The 20,412-nt window shown below is 38.1% G+C and overlaps 1 protein-coding gene across 1 annotated transcript in view; it reads left to right on the top strand.

Annotated features, from left to right (window-relative positions):
- The window catches only part of ADAM12 (ADAM metallopeptidase domain 12), a 187,642-nt gene extending 179,430 nt beyond the window's left edge, over nt 1–8,212 (top strand). Inside the window, exons 21-23 of the mRNA XM_059820998.1 lie at nt 25–207; nt 6,580–6,707; nt 7,963–8,212. Coding sequence (XP_059676981.1) covers nt 25–207; nt 6,580–6,707; nt 7,963–8,023 — 372 coding nt within the window. The 3' untranslated portion in view covers nt 8,024–8,212. The remainder of the gene's footprint in view (nt 1–24; nt 208–6,579; nt 6,708–7,962) is intronic.
- The last annotated feature ends 12,200 nt before the right edge of the window (nt 8,213–20,412 follow it).

Here is a 20,412-nt window from a genome sequence, read left to right as displayed (position 1 = left end):
TTTTGGTTGGGGTTGTTTTTATAGCGAGATGGTCCAAGAAGACCGCTGCCCTATCAGATCATTGACATTAGTAACCCTGTGAAGACACACGATTTGCCACAATTAAAAACACCACAGCGAGTCCTACCACCCCTTCCCCAGCTGCCGTCTCACCAAGCTGTGCCTGAAAGACCCTTGCCAGCTAACCCTTCGCTGAGGTTCGCCCAGGTAACCACTGATTTTCATTTAGCTTCTCTTGTATTTGATATTTAGTGTGTGAGTATCTGCATGTGGTGAAGGGGAATGAAGTGTTTTCTCATTTTTCACACTGGCCTTTGCCCACAGTATTTCCTTTATGCTTTGTACGAGTTAAGAAATGCGGTGTAGATAATTTCATAAAGATATCTTATGAAGCTGCCAACAGAGGCTGTGATGCTAAAATTTAGGATCCTGAACTCTTTTTTCACCACCCAAAAGACACAAGAGTATAAACAAGCTCCATATTACAGGCAAACACAGGCTCATCTTTTGCCAACTGCCCAACCAGAGGGGAAACTCTTCAACCTATTAGCAAGGTGCCAAATACAGTGATATAGTTCAGGAAATCAAGTTGCAGATGTCTTGCGCAAGAGCAAAAGGTGTATTAGCTTGATGTGCTTCTGTTCTGCTGGGGGGTGTTTGAATTGCATATTTTTTTTCCAGAGCACGGATCTGAAAAGCAGACTTGTCATTACCCACGCTATTTCATGTAGACTTACCTTTCATTGCAATGTTTAAATAGAGCTGGTAACCCTTTTTTTTGTAATAAGATGCCTATCAAGGCCATATTCAGGCTAGATGAAGTTGTCTGTGCAGTTGTCTGTATTAAATTGTCCCTTTTCTTGTCACTGGCTTCTCTCTTTTGGTTGCATTTGTAGCGTGACTGTGTCTAAGCAAAGGAATCAGGCACCCAGCTATTTCTGGATATAGCACAAGATTAAAATGAAGTGAAAGTCATTATCACCAAGCTATCTTAAATGAGTATCACATTGATTTGGACGCACATACTGCAAATCCGCACTCAAATAGCTGTGTTTTGAGTGACTGTCCCTATCTGTAACCTACCTAGGATGTCCAAGGACAGAGCACCTTCTTCCTGCAGCAGCCTTGTGAGCTACACTGAGACACTTTCCCAATGATTTATAGGTGGTTATGGCTATGAGAAACAGTTGCTGAAGTGGTCATAAAGAGAACAAAGAAACAAAAAGAGGTGAGGCAGTGCTGAGCTGCCATGGCAGTGTGCTTACGTATTATGACAGCAGAAGAAGTGTGTCTAGTTTTAATTTTGTCCAAGTCTGAACATCAAATCGCTCAGGTTAGACCAACTTTTGTAAGTGTGGTCACTTTCAAAGTATTTAAGCTCTTTCTTCTTCCCTCTTCCACCTTGCTAGTCATTTATTTTCCATCTCAGGGGAATGGGAAATACCTATTCTTTCTAAAATCAATTTTATAGGAAATCTGAAGTAGTATTTGTTTGTGTTACTTTTGTCTTTAGCACCAATGGTTTTGTTGTTTATTTTCTTGTATTCCTTAAAACATTCTGCATATTTCACAGTGGTCAAAGTTAAGATTTTAAGTACAAGTGCTTTTCTGTTTCTTAATCAAATGGTTCCTTTTTAAAAAAAAGAAAAGAAAAAAAAATTTCTTCCATTTCTTCTTATCTAACAACATGCAAGCTTACACTGTCTCCAGCTAGCAGAAGACAGATGGAGAAAAGGCTTTCCAAGAAAAGGTAACCATTTTTCATTCTGATGGTGCATCTGTATCTGCTCCAGCCTGTCTTCGCACATCAAAGCAGCCCAACGCACCACTACGATTCGTGTTCCTAAGTGCCCTCCCTGTCAAATCCCACATAAAATGCAAGGTAGAATACCAGATCTCTAGTACTATCATTACCAAAGACTGACAGATCTGAAACTGCCAAAAAGCTTTTCAGTTTGGCAGCTCAAATTAATTGTGATGGTTACTCCGTCAAGGAAAATATTGCCATTTTCCATTTTCAGTTGCTGCATGAAACAGAAGTAGGACAAACCGGGGATCAACTGAAGGCAACCTACTGAATAAGCAAGAGTGGCTTCTTTCAAAATTATGTCCATGACCTCAATTCGAGATTGTCAGAAATAGCTGCTTTTTATAACCTAGGGACACAGAAAACACTGTATAGGAAGAAAATCGTTTCTTCTGAAGTTAACACTTTTCCCCCCTCAAAGCTTGGAAGAAGTAAATTAACTTGGGAATAGTTTTGGTCTAGTTTATATAGACACGACTTAATGTATTGCGTCAGCACTCTCTTGGAACTGCATCCATCAGGTCATCAAGAGGAAGCACTTTAAAAATCATTGCTACATTCATAATATCATCCAGATGCTCAGCACTGCAGTATAGTGCTGAAGAAGAGTCTCTGAAACCATTCAGTCTTCCTATAGCTTCACAGCTGCCTCCTCCTGCTTCTCCCTTCTGAGAGGCATATTTAAGCATGAGCTACTCTCCTGCTGCCTCTGGGCTTCGAGCAGTGGGTAGCTAAGGCACAACATACTAAGCAGACTCTAAGACAACTCTTTTCTCCTCTAGTGGCTGTTGAGACAGCAATGAATGGCTTATTATTTTGCTATAAAATTTCCTTTCACATGTAAGTAAAACAGTAAAAAAACCCAAAATAACACTTAGCAAATGAACTGTTGCCAAGTTTAATATTTAACAGTCTTGACTGATAAACAGCTTTTTCTTCTTTCAGATGCTCTCGCAAGGAAAACATACTTTATTTACGGGCCAGACTCACAGTCAATATAAATCAGCAGAGCACCACTGAAATCAAGGAAACAGTGCAGGTTTATACTAACCGTGGGTTATGCATTCTGATTTGATCACTTCCACTTGGTTTTGTTACTATTAGCATTCAGTTGCTGCCTCTGATACTGTCATCATCTTATTACCAAAAGAGATCTCATATTTTACAGGACATACAGCTTGGTATTTTTACTTTTCCCCTGGTAAAACTGAGCTGGGCTCACCTTCTGCTCATTCTGCCACAGTTATTCTTGCTAATACCTCTCCTATGTCCCCTCAAACTGGCTTGAGACACGGAGGCTAACACAAATTCAGTTCCCAGCTGAGTAGATTGAGGAAGATGCCCCTTCTCACCCAGTGCATTTCAGGCAAGAACCTTCTTTCAGTTGCTTATTTAAAAAGATACATCAGTGAAAGAAATTAAAGCTTCCTGCACCTGATGTCTTTGTAGCCGCTCAATACGAGAATTAGGTTTTTCCTCCCAGAAGAGCTGTAAAAAGAGATCATGACAATATTTGAAACAATACTTCCCCAAATACAGACGGACTGAATGCATTAAATGCTAAGTTGTTGATATGAAACTGGACAAAGAAATCTGTCCATAAACCCTTTGTATTGAAGAACCAAAGCTCACAGGGGAAACAATCCTGGGCTGGGAGAGAGGAGAGAGAGATGAAGCAGTGAAGCACAGCCACGGTGGTACTATGAGCTGTGCTGGGGACTTGCCAGGACATCAATCCCGATTCTCCTGAGGCACATGAGGAATAGAAAAGACCATCCTGAAATCAGTTTGGGGGAGGCGATTTATTTCTTCAAATATTTTTTCCTCTGCTTCTAAGGATGTATGTTTTCCTGGTGGCATTTTCCTGTGCTGGCATCTCCTTTCTGTGAATTGCTCCTCCATTTTGCTCCATCTCAGCCATTACACAGTCTCCATCTCCATTTTTATCTGTATTCCCTCCCTATTTTTTTTTTTCTCTTTATTTTACCCTTTCTTACCAGCTTGCCACATTAGACTTTCTATCAAGCCACTTCGCTGCTTCCTCCTTAAAGGTATTAACTTGAGGACAATATTTTTACAAGCTCTTGAGAGAAAAAAAAAAAAAAGAAATCAGGTGTTTTCTATGAGGGTGGCAGAGCCCTGGAAGAGGCTGCCCAGAGAGGCTGTGGAGTCTCCTTGTCTGGAGATATTCCAAACTCACCTGGACACATTCCTGTGCAACCTGCTCCAGGTGACCCTGCTCTGGCGGGGGGGTCGGACTAGATGGTCTCCAGAGGTCCCTTCCAAACCCCTGTCCTTCTGTGACTCTGTTGGGCTTGTCTACCCATCGGAGTTATAGTTTGATTGCTGTTTCAACATACTTCCTCACATGGATGTTTCTTCTGGAATAAGAGGGCCTAAAAAATTAGTTTGGCTCAGGTACCAAAGATTATCTTAATGCTTAGCTGTGAGAAGATGCTCACTCCGCAGGTGAAGAACTGTTCTAGATCAGCACATATGGATTAGCCATTTCAGCCAGCTTCCCCTGCAAAAAGAGGGGAAAAAAAGCCGGTGATAGGGTCCCACCAGTACTTAGCTGCTCTGAGCTTCTCAGAAAGCCAATCATTCCCTACCATCAGGTGTTGCAGGTGGTGGTTGGACATAGGACAAGGCTGATAAACACAAACAAATAAACAAGGACAGTTCTCCTCTCTTTTTGTTCATTCATCCTTACCAGATCTTAAGCTCTTCAAGACCTTTGTTGCTTTAGACCGCTGAGCCTGGATCAGGTCCCTCTTCCCAGTTATGGTGCCTCAGCATTCTGCCAGTTGAGGAGTAAATACAAATCATGCAACAACAATGAGGGACTGATCAAGCGAACAGCTGAATACTCATGTCACCAGATTAACTGATCTGATTAATCATGTAAAAGTACTTCAGGGAAAAGGCCACTTCTGTGAAGGCAGTCAAGGGAATAAAGGCTTTACAGTGTTCAAAGACGCATTTGTTGTTTGCTGTCTTTATAACACTGATGTTTGTGTGTTTGTTACAACTTTTTTTTTTAAATGCTGTCACACTCGAGGTGATGATGCATATACTCTCCCATGTAATAAACATTATAACTTTCAAAAAAACTATTACAGAAGCAACTTAAATTTATGTTCTACTGTAGAGGTAATTCAGTTATTTTAAAAGTATCAGTTTCTGCTGTGATCTAACTTCTTCCAAACCGGTACATTTCACTTCAAAACACATACATTAAGATTTCATTGTGTAAGAAATTTAGTGCACAAAGTAAACTTTGGTTAAGAAATCCTGATGGTAAGATTTCTTCTCTTAATAGTTTTAAGGTTCTGGTTCTGTATCATGGGAAATGATCGCGTTTTGAAGAACTTCCTTTGCTAGTGTTTAACTAACTCTGTGACTTGCAACCCTATAAAATAAAGCTACGCAGAGTATTTACAAGCGTGATGTTTATTTCATCATTTCCCAGGCCCTGATTATTTAAAGAATATTTGCAATCATTTTTACCCCCAGAGACAGAGCTCACAGAGAAACTTCTTATAGCAAGATATGTTTATCTTGGTTTATAGTGGAAGTTCTTCTGGATGACAGTCAAGACTAATTTTTATACTGAATATGAGATTTGGCTATAACAATAAGTTAAAATAAAGAATTTTTTTCATGTTGCTATTTCTGATTCACTCAAGAGCTAGTACATGTTATGCCGAGAGTGAAAAAGAAGAGGGACATTATATACAGCTGTAAAATGTAGTTTGTGGTAAATTTGAAATGACTATATATGAGGTTTAATTAAGCTCCCACATTTTCTTCCTTATCAAAATGCCTACTGATGGTCAACCTGCATTTTCTTCTTGAAAAAGCAAACATTTGCCGTGAAAAGTAAGAAAACAAAGGGATGCTCAAAACGAATAATGCAAAATTGTACTTTATTCATGAGCAGTTCATGCCTCTGATTGCCTGTTTTGATTACATCTTTCAGGGGATCTTTAACCAGATTATACTTATAAGCTCTTCTTGTTTCTTTTTGGTCAACTTTACTAATGATAGTTATGGCAAACTAATAATAAAGAGCAAAATTACTTTGAAAAATCATGAGTATGCAGTTCAAATAGTAGAAGGATCTGAAGTGAGTTTTAGGATATACTGGAGAGTTTTTGTGTGCCCTGAGCAAGTCACTTAATCTATCCCAGTTCTTCATAATGAAGACCACAAATAGACATGTTACCATGTTTGCAGTGCTTCAAGGACCACACAGAAGGGACATTAGCTCATGCCTGACAGCAGATGACTTCTGTTCTTTATTAATGAATCATTTAATTCCACAGAATGAAAGCACAGCAGCATCTCTCAAAAAAATTCCACAGATGCTCCCAATTCAAACTGGACTTGAGCAGTTTGTTTCTGTGGTCATCTGAATGTGCATTTTTTTAAAGTAATTTCTAGTATCTCTATCTTTCTATATAACTACTTTTACAATGTTATGTATTCAATCTATGTTGTTTTGATTTACCACCAATTAATCATTAACTCCAGTATAGATGCACCCAGTATTTCTAGAGTAAAGAATCAAAAGAAACAAGATTATTAAAATACAGTATTAAACCTTTGTTTTGAAATCTAAGTACCTGTTTGTTAAAAATAAGTTATGGCTTACTCATTTAAATGAGTCACAACTACACCAAACTTACCTTTACTTTAACTCAGTTGTCGCTATGTTAGTTATGTTATGTCAACTACAAAGACTAATATGACCTTATGTTTTCTAATAGGAAAACCACAAACCAAACCCTCCTCGGAAGCCTCTACCAGCAGACCCTCTGAACAAAGCACGCTACAACGGTGCATGCACAGCAGCGCCTGGACACACAAAAGCTCTGCCTCACGGTACTCCCTTAAGGTTGGTTCTCCTAATCCAAATGGCTTGATTTATAGTGTTTCGTTCAATGCCAGCTCTGCAACGTCTTGAGTAACCACGCTGTGCCGTAGCTATTGCCGAGAGCTACGCAACAACCATTTTCTATTTGCTTATATAAAAGCACACGGTATCTGACTCTCACTGGGAGTGTGTCAGCACAATTGCACTGACTTCCACAGAAGTATGAGAATTTATACTACATATGAAGGTTTGACTGTAAGCGTCTGACTGTATATTTACAAAAATTGCCCAATAAATACAATTCCTTGCAAAAGAAAGGAGTTAATAAGCACCAATTTCAAGAGAAACAAAGCTCTTGCAAAAAAAACATTTCCTACTCAGACCACCTCGAGAATTAGGCTGAGAACTGAATGCTGTTAAGATCAACCACCAATAAAAGCAATTTTCTGTTCACACATTTCACAATGGAACATCAGTTTATAATAATGAAATTTGGGTATTATGAAAGTAATACCCAAAACATTCAGAAAGCACGCAAACTGTACACTTCAAAAAAAAAAAGGATGTTGAAAAAACATGATCTGGAAGTGAAATAACTATGCCCAATGTTAACGGGCATAGTCAATGATATTTTCTTACCCAATGTTCTTCAGGTTTCCTACAAATAAAAGGTGAGCCCCAAGGAAAATAAAAGTAGGATTTTCAGCTACAGGAATTCCACTAGTGAGGCACTTAACATTGCTCAGAAAAATTAAAAATAGAATCATGTTAGTTTCCTAATACTTCTAGCAAAAAGACTGCAAGACTGAACTTTGGTTAAGCTCCTGGCTGTCCATTCTAGTAAGATAGTCTGAAAGTAATTAATAATATTCCAAGCTGACTACTACAACTTTTTGAAACCAACTGCTACTCCACAACATTAAGTAGCATTTTTGAACAGATGCAAAATTGATGAGCACCCAAGGAAATAAAGAGTTTAAAGAACAACACCTGAAACATTGAGCTAGCTCATCCCACTGGCCAAGCAGCAATTAAAACATGAACTGAAAAAAAAGAGTCTGCCGGTACCACTTACGCTTCTTGATGGGACCTGTGTATACAGTAACAGGTCTGAGCTCCTCCCAGTATGAGAGTCCCACGGTACGTGTCTGACGTTAGCTTCAGTGACTGTCTCTAAGACGTTTTACCATTCATCTTCATGCCTCAAGCAGGATGCTGGCAATGAGAACTAAGAACAGTTTAAATAACAATTTGCTGTTTTCTCTCTTTCCGACAGACCTGCTCCTAAGCATCCACCACAGGTCTCCAGGTCCAGCAACACCGCTGATATGAAATGACTAGAAAATCTGACACCTTTATTTTAAAAAGTGAAGACAGAAGTTTGCACTATCTTTAAACTCCAGCTGGAGTTCACTTTTATGACAATACTTAGAATTTTTAATGTTTAAAACAGCATTATTTTTAAGAATTCTGAGCTACTGCCTTTGGTGCTGTGCTGTGCTATGGTGCTCTGTATACTTGCTCAGGTACTTGTAAATTATTAATTTATGTTGAATATTTATTACAGTGCAGTGCACTGTAGTAGATATTTTTACCATAGCTGAGTTTTCCTAAGAAGGAAGCCTTTTTTGTAATATTTCATTGAACTTGAATAATTCTGCTCTATTGGTCCTATGTAGAGTGTTTAGTTTTGATCTGTTCTTTAAGGAGTGCTGATACTCATGGATAAATCAAATGGATAAACAACTCAATCTCAATGGTTCATAACAAACTCTTGAATAAATATGTCAGGGTAAAAAAATCTCTTCTGGAACATGGTGAAATGCCCACTATCTACACACAGATGTGTAACGTATGTATTTAACCAAAGTATCACTTACTGCTAGCCGTTGTACTGTAATCTCAGTTTTCACATTACTGTTCGAAATCGTCGAGAAATCTGTGCTGAAAGACGACGTATTCACTTCGGACAAGTTCTCTTACTGAAGAAGTACTGTATATCGTAAAACTGTATTTTTTTAACCTCATTTTCCTCAAACACAATATGGTCAGTCCATACTAGTGCAGATATCAGGCCTCCCGGTGCCATTACCTTTTTGATGCTTTGGTAATTAAATTCAACTATACTGTGTAAGGCAGTACCATCTCACTATGTTGCATAGCCGTCCTGTTTAGACTGACAAGACATTACACGCAGGGGGTGGGGGGAAGCCCAGCATTACAAAGATTTACATTTTAAGAATCAATCAACTATTATACTTATCTCTTTTGCCTCATCGCTCTGCTTTTCAACTGTGTTTTGCATATTTACTACTGTTTTGTATTTAACTTCTAAAATATTGCTCTGGGTTTCTTACTTTTCAAATCAAAATGCATATTTTAATACATAGGCTTTGGTTATCCTAAGACATGGAAAAAAATTTAATCTCTTTACTATGTGGTAGCATTACATCTGATCTCTTCTGTACCTTCTCAGTAGCACTGCTGAATACAGTTGTTTCACCTATGCTGTAATAAAAACAATTTTCAAATATCAATTGAAATAGAGGGAGAAGGAACTATTACCTTATATAGGTTAGTTTCCTCATTGCTTGTAGGTTTTGTTTCTTTAAGCAAAAATAAAAGCATTGATAGAAACTTGGATCTCATTTCAGTAAGTGTAATTGTATTTAATTTTCCCAGTTATTCCCCATTGTAGCAATACAGCACTCATGTTTATGCATAAGCTAAATAAACCAAAATAAATAATAGTTTAGCTTGTTGCAGAACAGCAAAATAAAACACAAGCAAATGCTTCTCAAAAGCATTTAAATTCTTAAAGCAACCCTGATAGCAACAACAGTGCTTTGTGTATGGAGAATCACTACAAGATTATCCTAGACTTGGCAATGCAGTTGAAACCCAAATGATGCTTTTTATGTATTTGTCATATTTTATATTTAAAACATTAACTTATTCCTGTCAACAGTAGCTTTATATCTAAATGGGGGTTGAGGGGGACACCTCAGTTTGAAGTAGAGACATGATCTCAGTTCACTTGTTTGAATACTCCCATTTTTAGAATGACAAGTCATCCTGCTGTATCAAAATGCTTCTGATATAACCACTGAAAATCATGAGATGAAACTGTAAGTAGTGAAAAAAGAAGGTGAAATTAAATGACTAAAAAGTTTGTAATATCTGTTTGCATCAACAGTTCTAACATCTGAATGTAATGGCACCGCTTAGGTAAGACTTAGCACGTGTATAAACTTAAAGCTTTAAAGTAAACTTTAGGTTTAAAATAAACGTGACCCACCTATGCAGTCTTACAAGTACAGAAATAGAAATAAGGGCGCCCAATCCTATCACTGCATTGCAAGCAGCCATCTCACCAACACTGGGTCCAGAACAGTCCGCAGACCCGAGCACACCAAAGCAAGAACATGTCTCGGGTGATGCTGAGAACCTGTTGGACATACAGGCAAGTGCCTCTTCCCCCGAGAGAAACAACACAGGCACAAACGCTTTTTCATGTAGAGAGGAAGACAACAGAAGAATGACGATAAGGACACTGGGTCGGTGTCCCCAGTCCCAGCACAGTACAGTTTTTAGATCAAAATGCCTGGATGGTCTTCCTCACCGGCTTGTACCCCTCCAAGAGCCCACACCTGCCTGCTAGCGTATTCCTGAGCTGACGAACAGCACAAGGATCAACACACGGTGCCTGCTGTCCCATCTGCTGTTGCCAGAGGAAGAAAGTCCAGCCATTCAGCGTGGATGAGGTGTGAGAGGACATCCCTGGCTTCTGCAGCTGAGCAGCAGGAGCCCAGAGGCAATGGGGCATCATTAACACAATACCTTTTACTGCCTTTAACAATTCCGAGAGGGAGCGCGCGCGTGGAAGCTGGGAAAAAATGTATTTGAACAAGCTGTGACCTAACTACTAAAAACTGATCACTAAGCAGAAAAATTTATTAACTATTAACACTTTTCTAAAACAAGCAGCTGAAGCATATGCATCCAGTGACATGGAATGTAGTTTTACAGTTAAGAGTGCACGATTGTATGCACGTATTATCTAACGAAGTTACTATCTTACGTTAGACATGGCTAAAGCTAGAGATTTCTAGCTGTTCGGAAAAAAACCCGTAATTCCCTGTCTGAAACAAGGGCAAGCAAACCCAAACATCCTGTAAAAATGACTACCATTACTTGAAACCAACTCAAGGTGTTTACTGGCATACTACAAGCTGATTTTTTTTGTAGCAAAACTGATGAGTAGTGCAATTTATACAACAGTCATTTAATCTGAAATCTTTCCAATTAGCAGGTATGCAAATATATTTATACATATTCAGATGCAAAATACTACAGGCAGAAAAGGATCTGTAGCTTTTAGAGGGGGAAAAAAAAAAACCAAACCCAAGCTATCAAATATTTCTTTTGTTTTGGTGCAATTTTTTTCCCCAGGAGGTGAGTAGTAGCTGGCTGTGTGATGTTTTCACACCAAATTAGTGTGCGTGATTAGACATGCAGATGTCATGTAAAATTCCATTGTGAAAACCGGATGAATGGTTTTACATTCTTAAGGACAGTGTAAGCAAACAAATTACCATGGGATACACCAGGAGGTGAAATTCAACATTTGCTACTCTGTGGTAGCTACTCAGTGTATGGACCTGTAGTATCCTGTTTCAAAGAAGTGCTGTCAGCAAGTCCTTTCATAATATATTAGCTCTCTTTATGTTCAGCAAACTTTTTAACTTTTAAATCACCTTGAAAAATTAAGATACGTCATCCTGTAAATCCTCAGGGTTTTTTTTATAGAGTTCAATTTAGCTTGGTGGGAGAGATCTTCTGGACAGACCACGCTGATGTCTGCTCTTCCATTCTGTCGTCTTCTTCCATACACGTACTTCAGCCTCCTACCTACTCAACGGGAGACACTGATCTAGACAAGTCCCCGTTCCAGAGGCAAGCCAAGAACACGGCGTGCTCTCCCTAAAGCACTGCCTGACAACGCTGCTATTCTGCTAACCAATAGAACAGCAAGTACAAAACACCAGCAAAGAAAATGACTAAATATGCAGTAAACAAAAAGCAAATTGCATATTTACCCTCTTTCTCCCCATCAAATCTCTCAGGTTTAGTATTCCTAGATATTTTTAATAGCTATCAATAATCAGAGTAGCAAGATTATTTTTGATTTCATGCTATATTTTAAGAGCCTTTTCAAAGGCTCAAAAAATAAACAGATACATAGAGTTTTTCTTAGTTTCAATTCTGATTTCTTCTGGTCATTTGAGTATACAATACTAATTCTCTTTTATTAACTTCCAATCAAATAACAGTATTTTTTTTTAATTTAACTATAAATTACCATGTAGCAGTAAATAAATTCATTCTTTATCTTACAAGCATTCTCCAAAACACAATTTTCTAAACTCAGTAATGCTAATCTCATTCTGCACACAGACCATCCTTCCAGAGAACTACCCCACACATTACCAAAAGTTAAAGATGCCCCATACATTACAGGCAGCTGCTCTTTTGACATAGCATTTTTGAGAGAGAAGCCTTAAATACCTAGAGTATATTGAAATAAAGGTTTGAACTCCTGGAATTCATTTAATTTAGAAATTGAATACCCAACATCATCATGACAAAGATTTTATTCTTTTCCAGTACCCTCTAACTTTTTTTTTTTTTTTTTTTGAAGCAGTAGGTGGGTATTATGCATCTGTACAAATCAACAATAAATTTTTAACACTTTACTATGTGTCTAATTTTTACAGATTTAAACATACTTACAAATAAACAACTTTCTGGCGCATTGCATCAGCACAAGAATAATTTTATATATTTTTAAATATAACACTACAAAGTGTTTCCCATGATTCTAAACAATCAAACTAAGAGAAGGAGCAGAAATGTTTTAAAAACACTTCAAGGCAAGCTATCTAAAAATACAAAGCATATTTTTTATTTGAAAAGGTGCTACTGTTAAAAAAAATAGGATTGGTGAGTAATTAACTGTTTAATATGTCATTAAAGACTGTTTCACTCCGTATAAATGCAGATAAACCAGCACACCATTTTATGAACCATTCATTTACAATCCTTCAGTTAAACTTCAGTTGCTAAACTGTTCACAATCCAGGAAAAACTATGTGGCAGGTTTTTAGCTTACGTGTGCTTTTCTAGTAGAATCTTCCACGTGAAGGTGCTTCAAGCAAACACAATCTGATAATTCAAGAGCTGATCTGCTCAGTGTTAAAGTACTATCTCTCAAGAAATACATTCGTAATTATATTTGGTGTTTTGCCTGTGTAATTGCCCAAATGGTTAAGAAAATGCCAGAATGCTAAGAGAAAAGGGCATCTTTCTGTATTTAAGTTCTCACTGCTTCAAGTACACATATCAAATAAAAAAAAATACTACGCAATAGACATTGCCTTTTTCTTGTATGCACCTTTCATTGGCATGTCACTGATGTTTATATATGTAGATATTCCCAGAACATTTTCCATCTGTTAAAACGAATTGAAAAAGGAGGGGATTTGCTAAATAAAAGCCCATCAGTTAAACCAAGAAAAGCATCCTATTCAGAAAAAAAGCCATTAGCTATCCTGCAAACTGAAACCAGAGAAAGAGCGGAGCACAGAAAGAGCATGTGGTAGGGACAGAGTATAAAGTGACTACCATTAAGTAGAAAGTCTCACACAGCAGCCGGTGTTCGAGTGATTACAGAGCAGAAATTTAGTACTGCAGAAGTAGCTTACCTGCTTCTCCATGGGCCAGAATTAGCTTTGGGCAAGTACACCAGACAGGTCACTTCTCAAGATCTTAAGTATATGGCATGGAACGGCCTCACATTAGCTGTGTTTCAGCTGTGTGCGAGCATGCCAGCAATTTTAAAAAGCTTCCAACTCTCTGCTCTGCAGGTTTTGGCAAATTTGCAAGAGCTGGGGAATCATTACCTGCATTTCCACTGTAGAAAATGTAAGCAATGTGTATGTACTATTACTTTCATTTTGCATTATTTCTGTGCAAATGACCCTGTGGGGAAAAAATAAATAGCTGATTATGCTATATATAAGATAATGCTTTATTTGGAGGAAAGGATTGTATTATTAAAAAAAAAAAAAAACACCTTTAATTTTGCATTTTTCAATGCTTGGCTTTGCAATCTTGATGTTACTTGATATAGAGACATCTAAGACTGCCTTTTCAACCCCCAAAACACAGAAATCATACCTTATGGCATGCCTGACTCTACCTGACCACCCTTTTTTGTCATAAGCAGCAGCAATAGATGGCCTTCCACAAGCAGCAGCGGTTAGAAGACAAAGCATGTATCTGATTATCAGTGTCACAGATGCTGCTGCCAGCAAACAGAGCACAGAAGTCCTGCAGCTCGGCTCCATCGCAGCCAGATGGACTTTTCTGACTCCCTCCCGATCTCTGTGACCCCGTCCAAGCCTCCTTGCCTGCCATTCCCACTTCCCAGGCAGCAGGTTTCTGATCTCACTCACATCCTCCTGAGTTGTTTCCTCCCATTTTCTGCTCTGGTAAATCACACTCTTTTGTCCATGTCCAGGTTTCTCTGAAAACTTCCTAAAGCACTATAGTTTGAAGTCTGCATCACATAAAGAAGAACTAACAGAAAACTGGGCTCCGTAATTTGCTGTGGCTTCTTTGGAAGGTTTTGGTGGTTGTTTTTTAAATGCTGAGTTAACAGTTTTCCTTATAGATACTATCCCAAAGGAGTAGGAATGCTAGAAATATTTTCTTATTTAAAAATGACCTAAAAAAAAAAGGGAATAGCTTAAAGCATATCCTAGAAATATGGTCCTTTTCCCTTTTTCTAAAGCTATCTATATATAAGAAGCGGATAGTGAAGTAATATCACAGGGAGATACTAGTATATTCCCCAGTAAAGTAAAATGTTTCAGCAATAAGTGTTCTTCTTGTGAAGTGTTCAAGTAACTTACGGAATTATTTTTTTAATTGTATTTTAATTTCCACTTTCAGTTTTCAATAGCATTTCTCTATGAATGTATTTGCTGTTCTGGCAACAAGAAGTAAAGAGAAAGCCACGTTGCATTTTTCATTATCACGAAAGGTAACAAATATTGATTAGAATTTATCAAAAAATGAAAGTTACTTCTTCTTGGAGCAAACTTTGTATTTTGACATACAGTTACCCTGTAAACTTGCACAAGCTATTCCTTGGGTGCCAAGTAGCATGGCCATTTCAAAACAAAGCAAGTACCTGAGAGCACTACAACATTTCATTTAAAAATGTTTTCAATGCTATTCTATGCATATTTCATGTTATAATGTGCACACACCCATCAAATGCTAGCTGTGGTTAAGATGAGTTAACATATAATTTCTATGCCCTGTTCTCAAAGTTTACAGTGTCCTATTACCTTCTACACAGTCCTCCCACTGTGAAAATTTAATGCTATTTGTATTAAAACACAAATATTCCTCATGAGTCTGCAGGAATTAACCACCATTTCTCTCTATCTGTGCAATCAACATGGCCTCCTACTAAAAATGTGTTGATACAAAAACATCATTTCCTCTAAGGTTTTGTTCAAGGACTCTTTCAGAGCAGGCTACATACAATAACACCATACATAAAATAATACAATAATTTAAAGTAAATTAGGGCATTGCTAAGTAAATTAGGCCAGGCTAAGTCAAATGCAAAAATAAAGGGTTTACATCTTTAAAGGGAAGAGTATCTTCTTCTGAGTAGAACTGAACAGTGGCAATTCATTTTTACCTTCCCATCAGTGTCACTGCCTCACAGGTCCAAAAAGACCTCGGATCATTTATATCAGATTATTTTCCTATTAAAGTTGTAAATTACTTTTTAATTTTGAAAGCCAAAAGCTAAAGTAAAGTTTTACAAAGATATATCAGATTAGTTGTAGCCTACTACACTTTCTGCAAGAATATTAGAATATTAGATGCCCCAACACCTTGAACATATTCTTCACTTCTAGAGCTGAAGCTGAATTTGCTGCACAAGCAAATATTTGCTCATGATTTGAAGCAAAGAAGCATATCCTTGGAAAATTTAAAGATGAGTATTAACAAGGTTGGGTAACAAATGAGAATTTTTTATTTACTAAAGAGACAGTCATGAAAGTAAAAAAGGTCTTGAAGAAGAGAGGGAAGCAGTAGAGAAGAAAAAAATAATTCAGTATTTAATTTCCAGCAGCCTAAAGGCAGCTTGTGATATCCTCAGGGGAATGCCAAAAAGCATGTTTGTTTATTTGAATTTCTTGCTTTGCATCTAACTCTGCATGCAAGAGGTTTTTGCTTTTGTTATAAGAAAACAGTGACTGTAAATCCCATAGATGCACTTGAATACAGGAGAACATGCTGAAGAGGAGGCTGAGCTCCACAATTTAATGAATGCCAAGGACCCAGAAAACTAAATACTAGAGGTGAAACAGGCAAGTTACAGCACTTAACTGAGGTCTGGTTTTCATATTTTCACTTTCTTGGTGGAAAAACCCCCACCTTCTTTGAGTTATCTGAGTCACCCATCTCTGAGCTGGAAGACAGGGAAATAGCAGTTTTTCTCTTAGTTTTTTCTTCTTGTCTTCTAACAAATTGACCAAGCTCCAAACAAACAAAAATAATCAAAAAATGGAGAAGGAAATACATTTAAAAAAAATAAAGCCAGATCCAGAAAATCAATATTTTGAAATTACCCATATCTGCCTGTGAAAGCTTCCAGTCTTCCAGAAGCCCTTTACAATACTGAAGGACAAAACCAGCTGCATATTCCTTTTAAAAATAAAAAAAGAGAGAAAGCTATGTTTACTTTAGCTATCTCATTTTTAACAGCAGTTTCTTCTCTGCTTTCCAGCAGCAATAGAACAAATTCTCCTTGATTATTTAATACTGGTACCTGTAAGTTTTAAGAAGAGAACTTCAGAGGAGTTGCATTATGTTACTTGCCACATGCCAACATGCATTCATACTGTGCAACCCCAGTCGCGACCACAGACTTGAAGGAGAACCGTAATAATCAATACTTTGCAGGATCTTCAACATTAGAAATAAGATCCTAAAAAATATCCGAGGAAACAATCTCAACAACTAGCTGTTGCAGCTGCACTCCTGGGAACTTTCTCCTGGAGTCCAAGGAGCACATACTGAAACAATAACCCTAAATACTGTTTGAAAGGTATAATCTACGTCCTATACCAATCTAATCCGGGGTGCTGGTGACTGGCCTTAAAGTATGGACTAAGGTTTTAATAACGCATAAAGTACCAAAGCACTTTAATACCCCTGTTGCTACTTACAGCCCACACAAGGATGCAATGCAGAGTCATTAGATTGGTACAGAAACCATTAATTTGATTTTGGCAGTATGTAAAGCCTAGTAACTTGGAAACTGCACCAAACAGATGGTCTGAAAGAATTTTTAGGTAATGCCCAAGTAGTCTGCATGAGACTTACATATGTATATAAAAACATAGGTAAGGAACAGCTGCAAAAATTAATCAAACTCCTCCTTGTTTATCACTAGCATAATTTTGAAGTGTATTAGGAATGTATGAAAAAACATATTCATGCAATTAATACATTCAGTGCTTACAATTCTTTTCCCTAAAAATGTATTTTGGATAAATTTTGGACTTTTCCTTCCTTTCCAGTTGTTTTCAACCTATTCCCTTAAATTACTAACCTAAATTAAAGAAAAATAACAGCTCCAAAAACAGAAAATCCTCTGGATTTACTAGAGCAGAGAGATTACATAGAATTCCAATATTCTCAAACATTCAATAAGCCATAACAAACTACAGGACAACAGCTTTAATGACTCATATGTTTTTAACCTCCTGAAGCTTGCATTTCCACTTTCAAGCACGGGCATCCTTACCCATCGCCTGAGGGAGCGCACGTACTGCAACCCGCAGGTGAGGCCGAAGATCCTTCTGTCTTAGCAACACCCACAGAGCATACCTGCACCTTAGCAGCCCTTCAATAAGCACCTTCAGACTCATATTTTGCTATTCAGTTCTCTTCAAAATAGTCTGTACAGTCTTGGCCCTTCCACATCCAGCATACCCTTTCTTCACATATTCCCTCTTTATCATTTTTGGGTCTTCTTCTGTCATTCATTCCTTCCTTTGTTGTATCCTCTTTGTGCTGTGCTGTCTTTTTGACAGACTTACGTCTCCCCTAGCCAATCTTATCTAAAACCTCTAGATGAATGAGCTTCTTTTTCCCTTGTTATTTCAGCCAGGGCTGTCTTTTGAACATTATCTTTGTTTTTCCAAGGCATGCGGATTCGAGTCATTCCCACGGCGGCACTGTGCCTGGCTCAGAGGGGCACACATGGTATTTCCGCAAGTGAGGAGAGCCCCAGGTCCCTAGAAGCACACTGTGGGTACAGCTCATTTGCTATGCCAGGCCAGAGTATAAAGCCAAATTCCAGATTTACTACTTGAGTAATTCCCAGTGTCGGCTTACACCTCCAGAGTACAGCAGCACAAATTTTGCTGGGGCACAATTCTCTTGCCAGACCATGTTTTGTTCAGCCATTCAAGCCAATCCCAGGCCTACAGCTGATTACAAAGGAAGATCTTATACAAGCCTCTCTAAGGAATCTCTTCTTTTTTTCCCCTCTTTTTTCCCCCCTTTGTCTCTAGTTTCTGTCATGAAGCTTTGCAACCTCAGATGTACACTAATAATATCCATAAGCACCATCATAAATAACAGGAAAGAGAGTTAAATGGATTGATTGGAATAGATGCATTACACTTCTAATACGCTCAGATTTCAGATTTCTCCTTTCCTACAACTTTGACTTTTCTAGAGTATTGAAACACCCTGAGACCTTGTTTCTTCATTCTGTGAAGCTGCACCTGAACACCCTCTCAGCACTGACTGTTTACATTCCCCCCAACTGCAACGTACTGAAGTTTCTGAAGGCTGTAACCAAAACATTTTTTCCACTGAGAGGTCTGTTTGCTGCTGGAACTTCAACGTTACTCACTTCTTATTTCACCACTTCAGCCAATGATGACTATTTCCTCTGTCTAAAAAACTTTATTAGTGCAAAGTCAGTACTTTTCCCAGCACCAAATTCTAATCACAGATCCTCTAAGTTGTTTTTTGTGTGGATAATGTCTCCTTGAGGACCCAGTTAGTGCTATCAGAAACTCATCCAAGTAAACACATTCACCATCTGACTCCTTCAGAATGGGTACAGCTACAAGCCCTCCACACCAAAAAGTAAGGACCAATTTTTCTATAGAAGTCTATGAAGAAGCCAGAGTGGAAATCAAAAGCCATAACAATCCCTATCTTGAGTAACACTATAGTCACTCGGAGTCTCTCTCACAGAATGTGCCTATTCCAAGTACTGAGGATGCAAAAATGCAACAGTAAAGACATTATGGCTGCAAGGAAGTTCCAGAGAATGTGTTGAATATGGCAGTTTTCCAACTGACAATCATCTCCAATAGCAGCCCAAAGTCAACCGCCATACAACAAGAAAATGAGCAAAAGCTTAAAGAAAGGTTATTTCCCAGTGCAATACAGTTCTTGGAGAGGCATTATCCTGCATCTTGCTCTTCCTCTTCCAAGTCTCTTGTCTTTTGAAGAACAAAAAACATTACTACCCTTTATACTCTGGAAACAGCATGAAAAAAAGTCAAGACAAATGCCTCTCAGCAGCTACTGCTAACCGGAAAGTTTTCCAAACTTCACCTCTCAAGATATGTTTACCTGCAGCAGAACGTGTGCAGGGGCAATGCCTCCCAAAGAACTGCAGTTCCCAGTAAATAACTTTTTCTTCCTTCTCATCTGAAGCATCAAATCATAAGCGTGAATAGTATGATGTACTGTACAGCATTACAAATACATTAAGTAATAAAAATTATATATTTATAAGTATCTTAGTCATAAAATTACTAGTATAACAAATATCTAGCAGCATTAAAGCTATTAAGACCAAAGCTCTGGTAACCTACTGATGGCTGAGTAAATAATGAGGGTGCTCTGCTCCACCCTGCTCTCCAGAGCTGGGATATTGTCATATACACCAAATCGCCATTTCACAGAACCATTTCATAGTGTATATTCTTCTACCTTCTTCCAAAGACAGTCAAGCAGCACTTCTCCCTCACCCCGGAGAACGGCCAGAACTGAGCAACCATGTGCTTAGGTTAACGCTGGCTGCAGAGTGATGTGAGCTGAGGGACAGAGAATCTCAGCACAGATCCCAAACAAGACAGCACTGGGAAGAAAGGGGATTTGTAAGGGAAGAGAAGAACCCAGCCTTACCTTCAATTCTATAGAAGAAATACAAGATTAAATTCTATCCTACAGTATACAGGTTTTGAGTGACACCTATACTCTTATAACACGTATTATCCTGACTATCTTTAAGAAAGCCATTAGGCAAAACTTAACCTTACCCAACACATACCCAGTCTTCTCTTGCTCCTTGCTCTGTCTGCATTCCTGCAGGAGCCTCTATCAATCTGACATTTTTTTCTTAATCTAAGCTTGTTTTACAGGTCATCAATTTAATTTTTCAGTGCTTTAGGTTCTCCACTATTCTCAATTAGAATGACGTTATATCCATCAATCCTTATCTCTGAATCTTCAGCTTTTCATTTAGCCTCCCAGCAGTCTTGAGCAGAGCTTTTCAACACCTTATCAACTGCAACCATGTTGATTAAATTATACCATCCAT

This window comes from Gavia stellata, chromosome 9 (assembly GCF_030936135.1).
Source record: "Gavia stellata isolate bGavSte3 chromosome 9, bGavSte3.hap2, whole genome shotgun sequence".
In the NCBI taxonomy this organism is placed as follows: Eukaryota; Metazoa; Chordata; class Aves; order Gaviiformes; family Gaviidae; genus Gavia; species Gavia stellata.
This window is presented reverse-complemented; position numbering and strand designations above follow the sequence as displayed.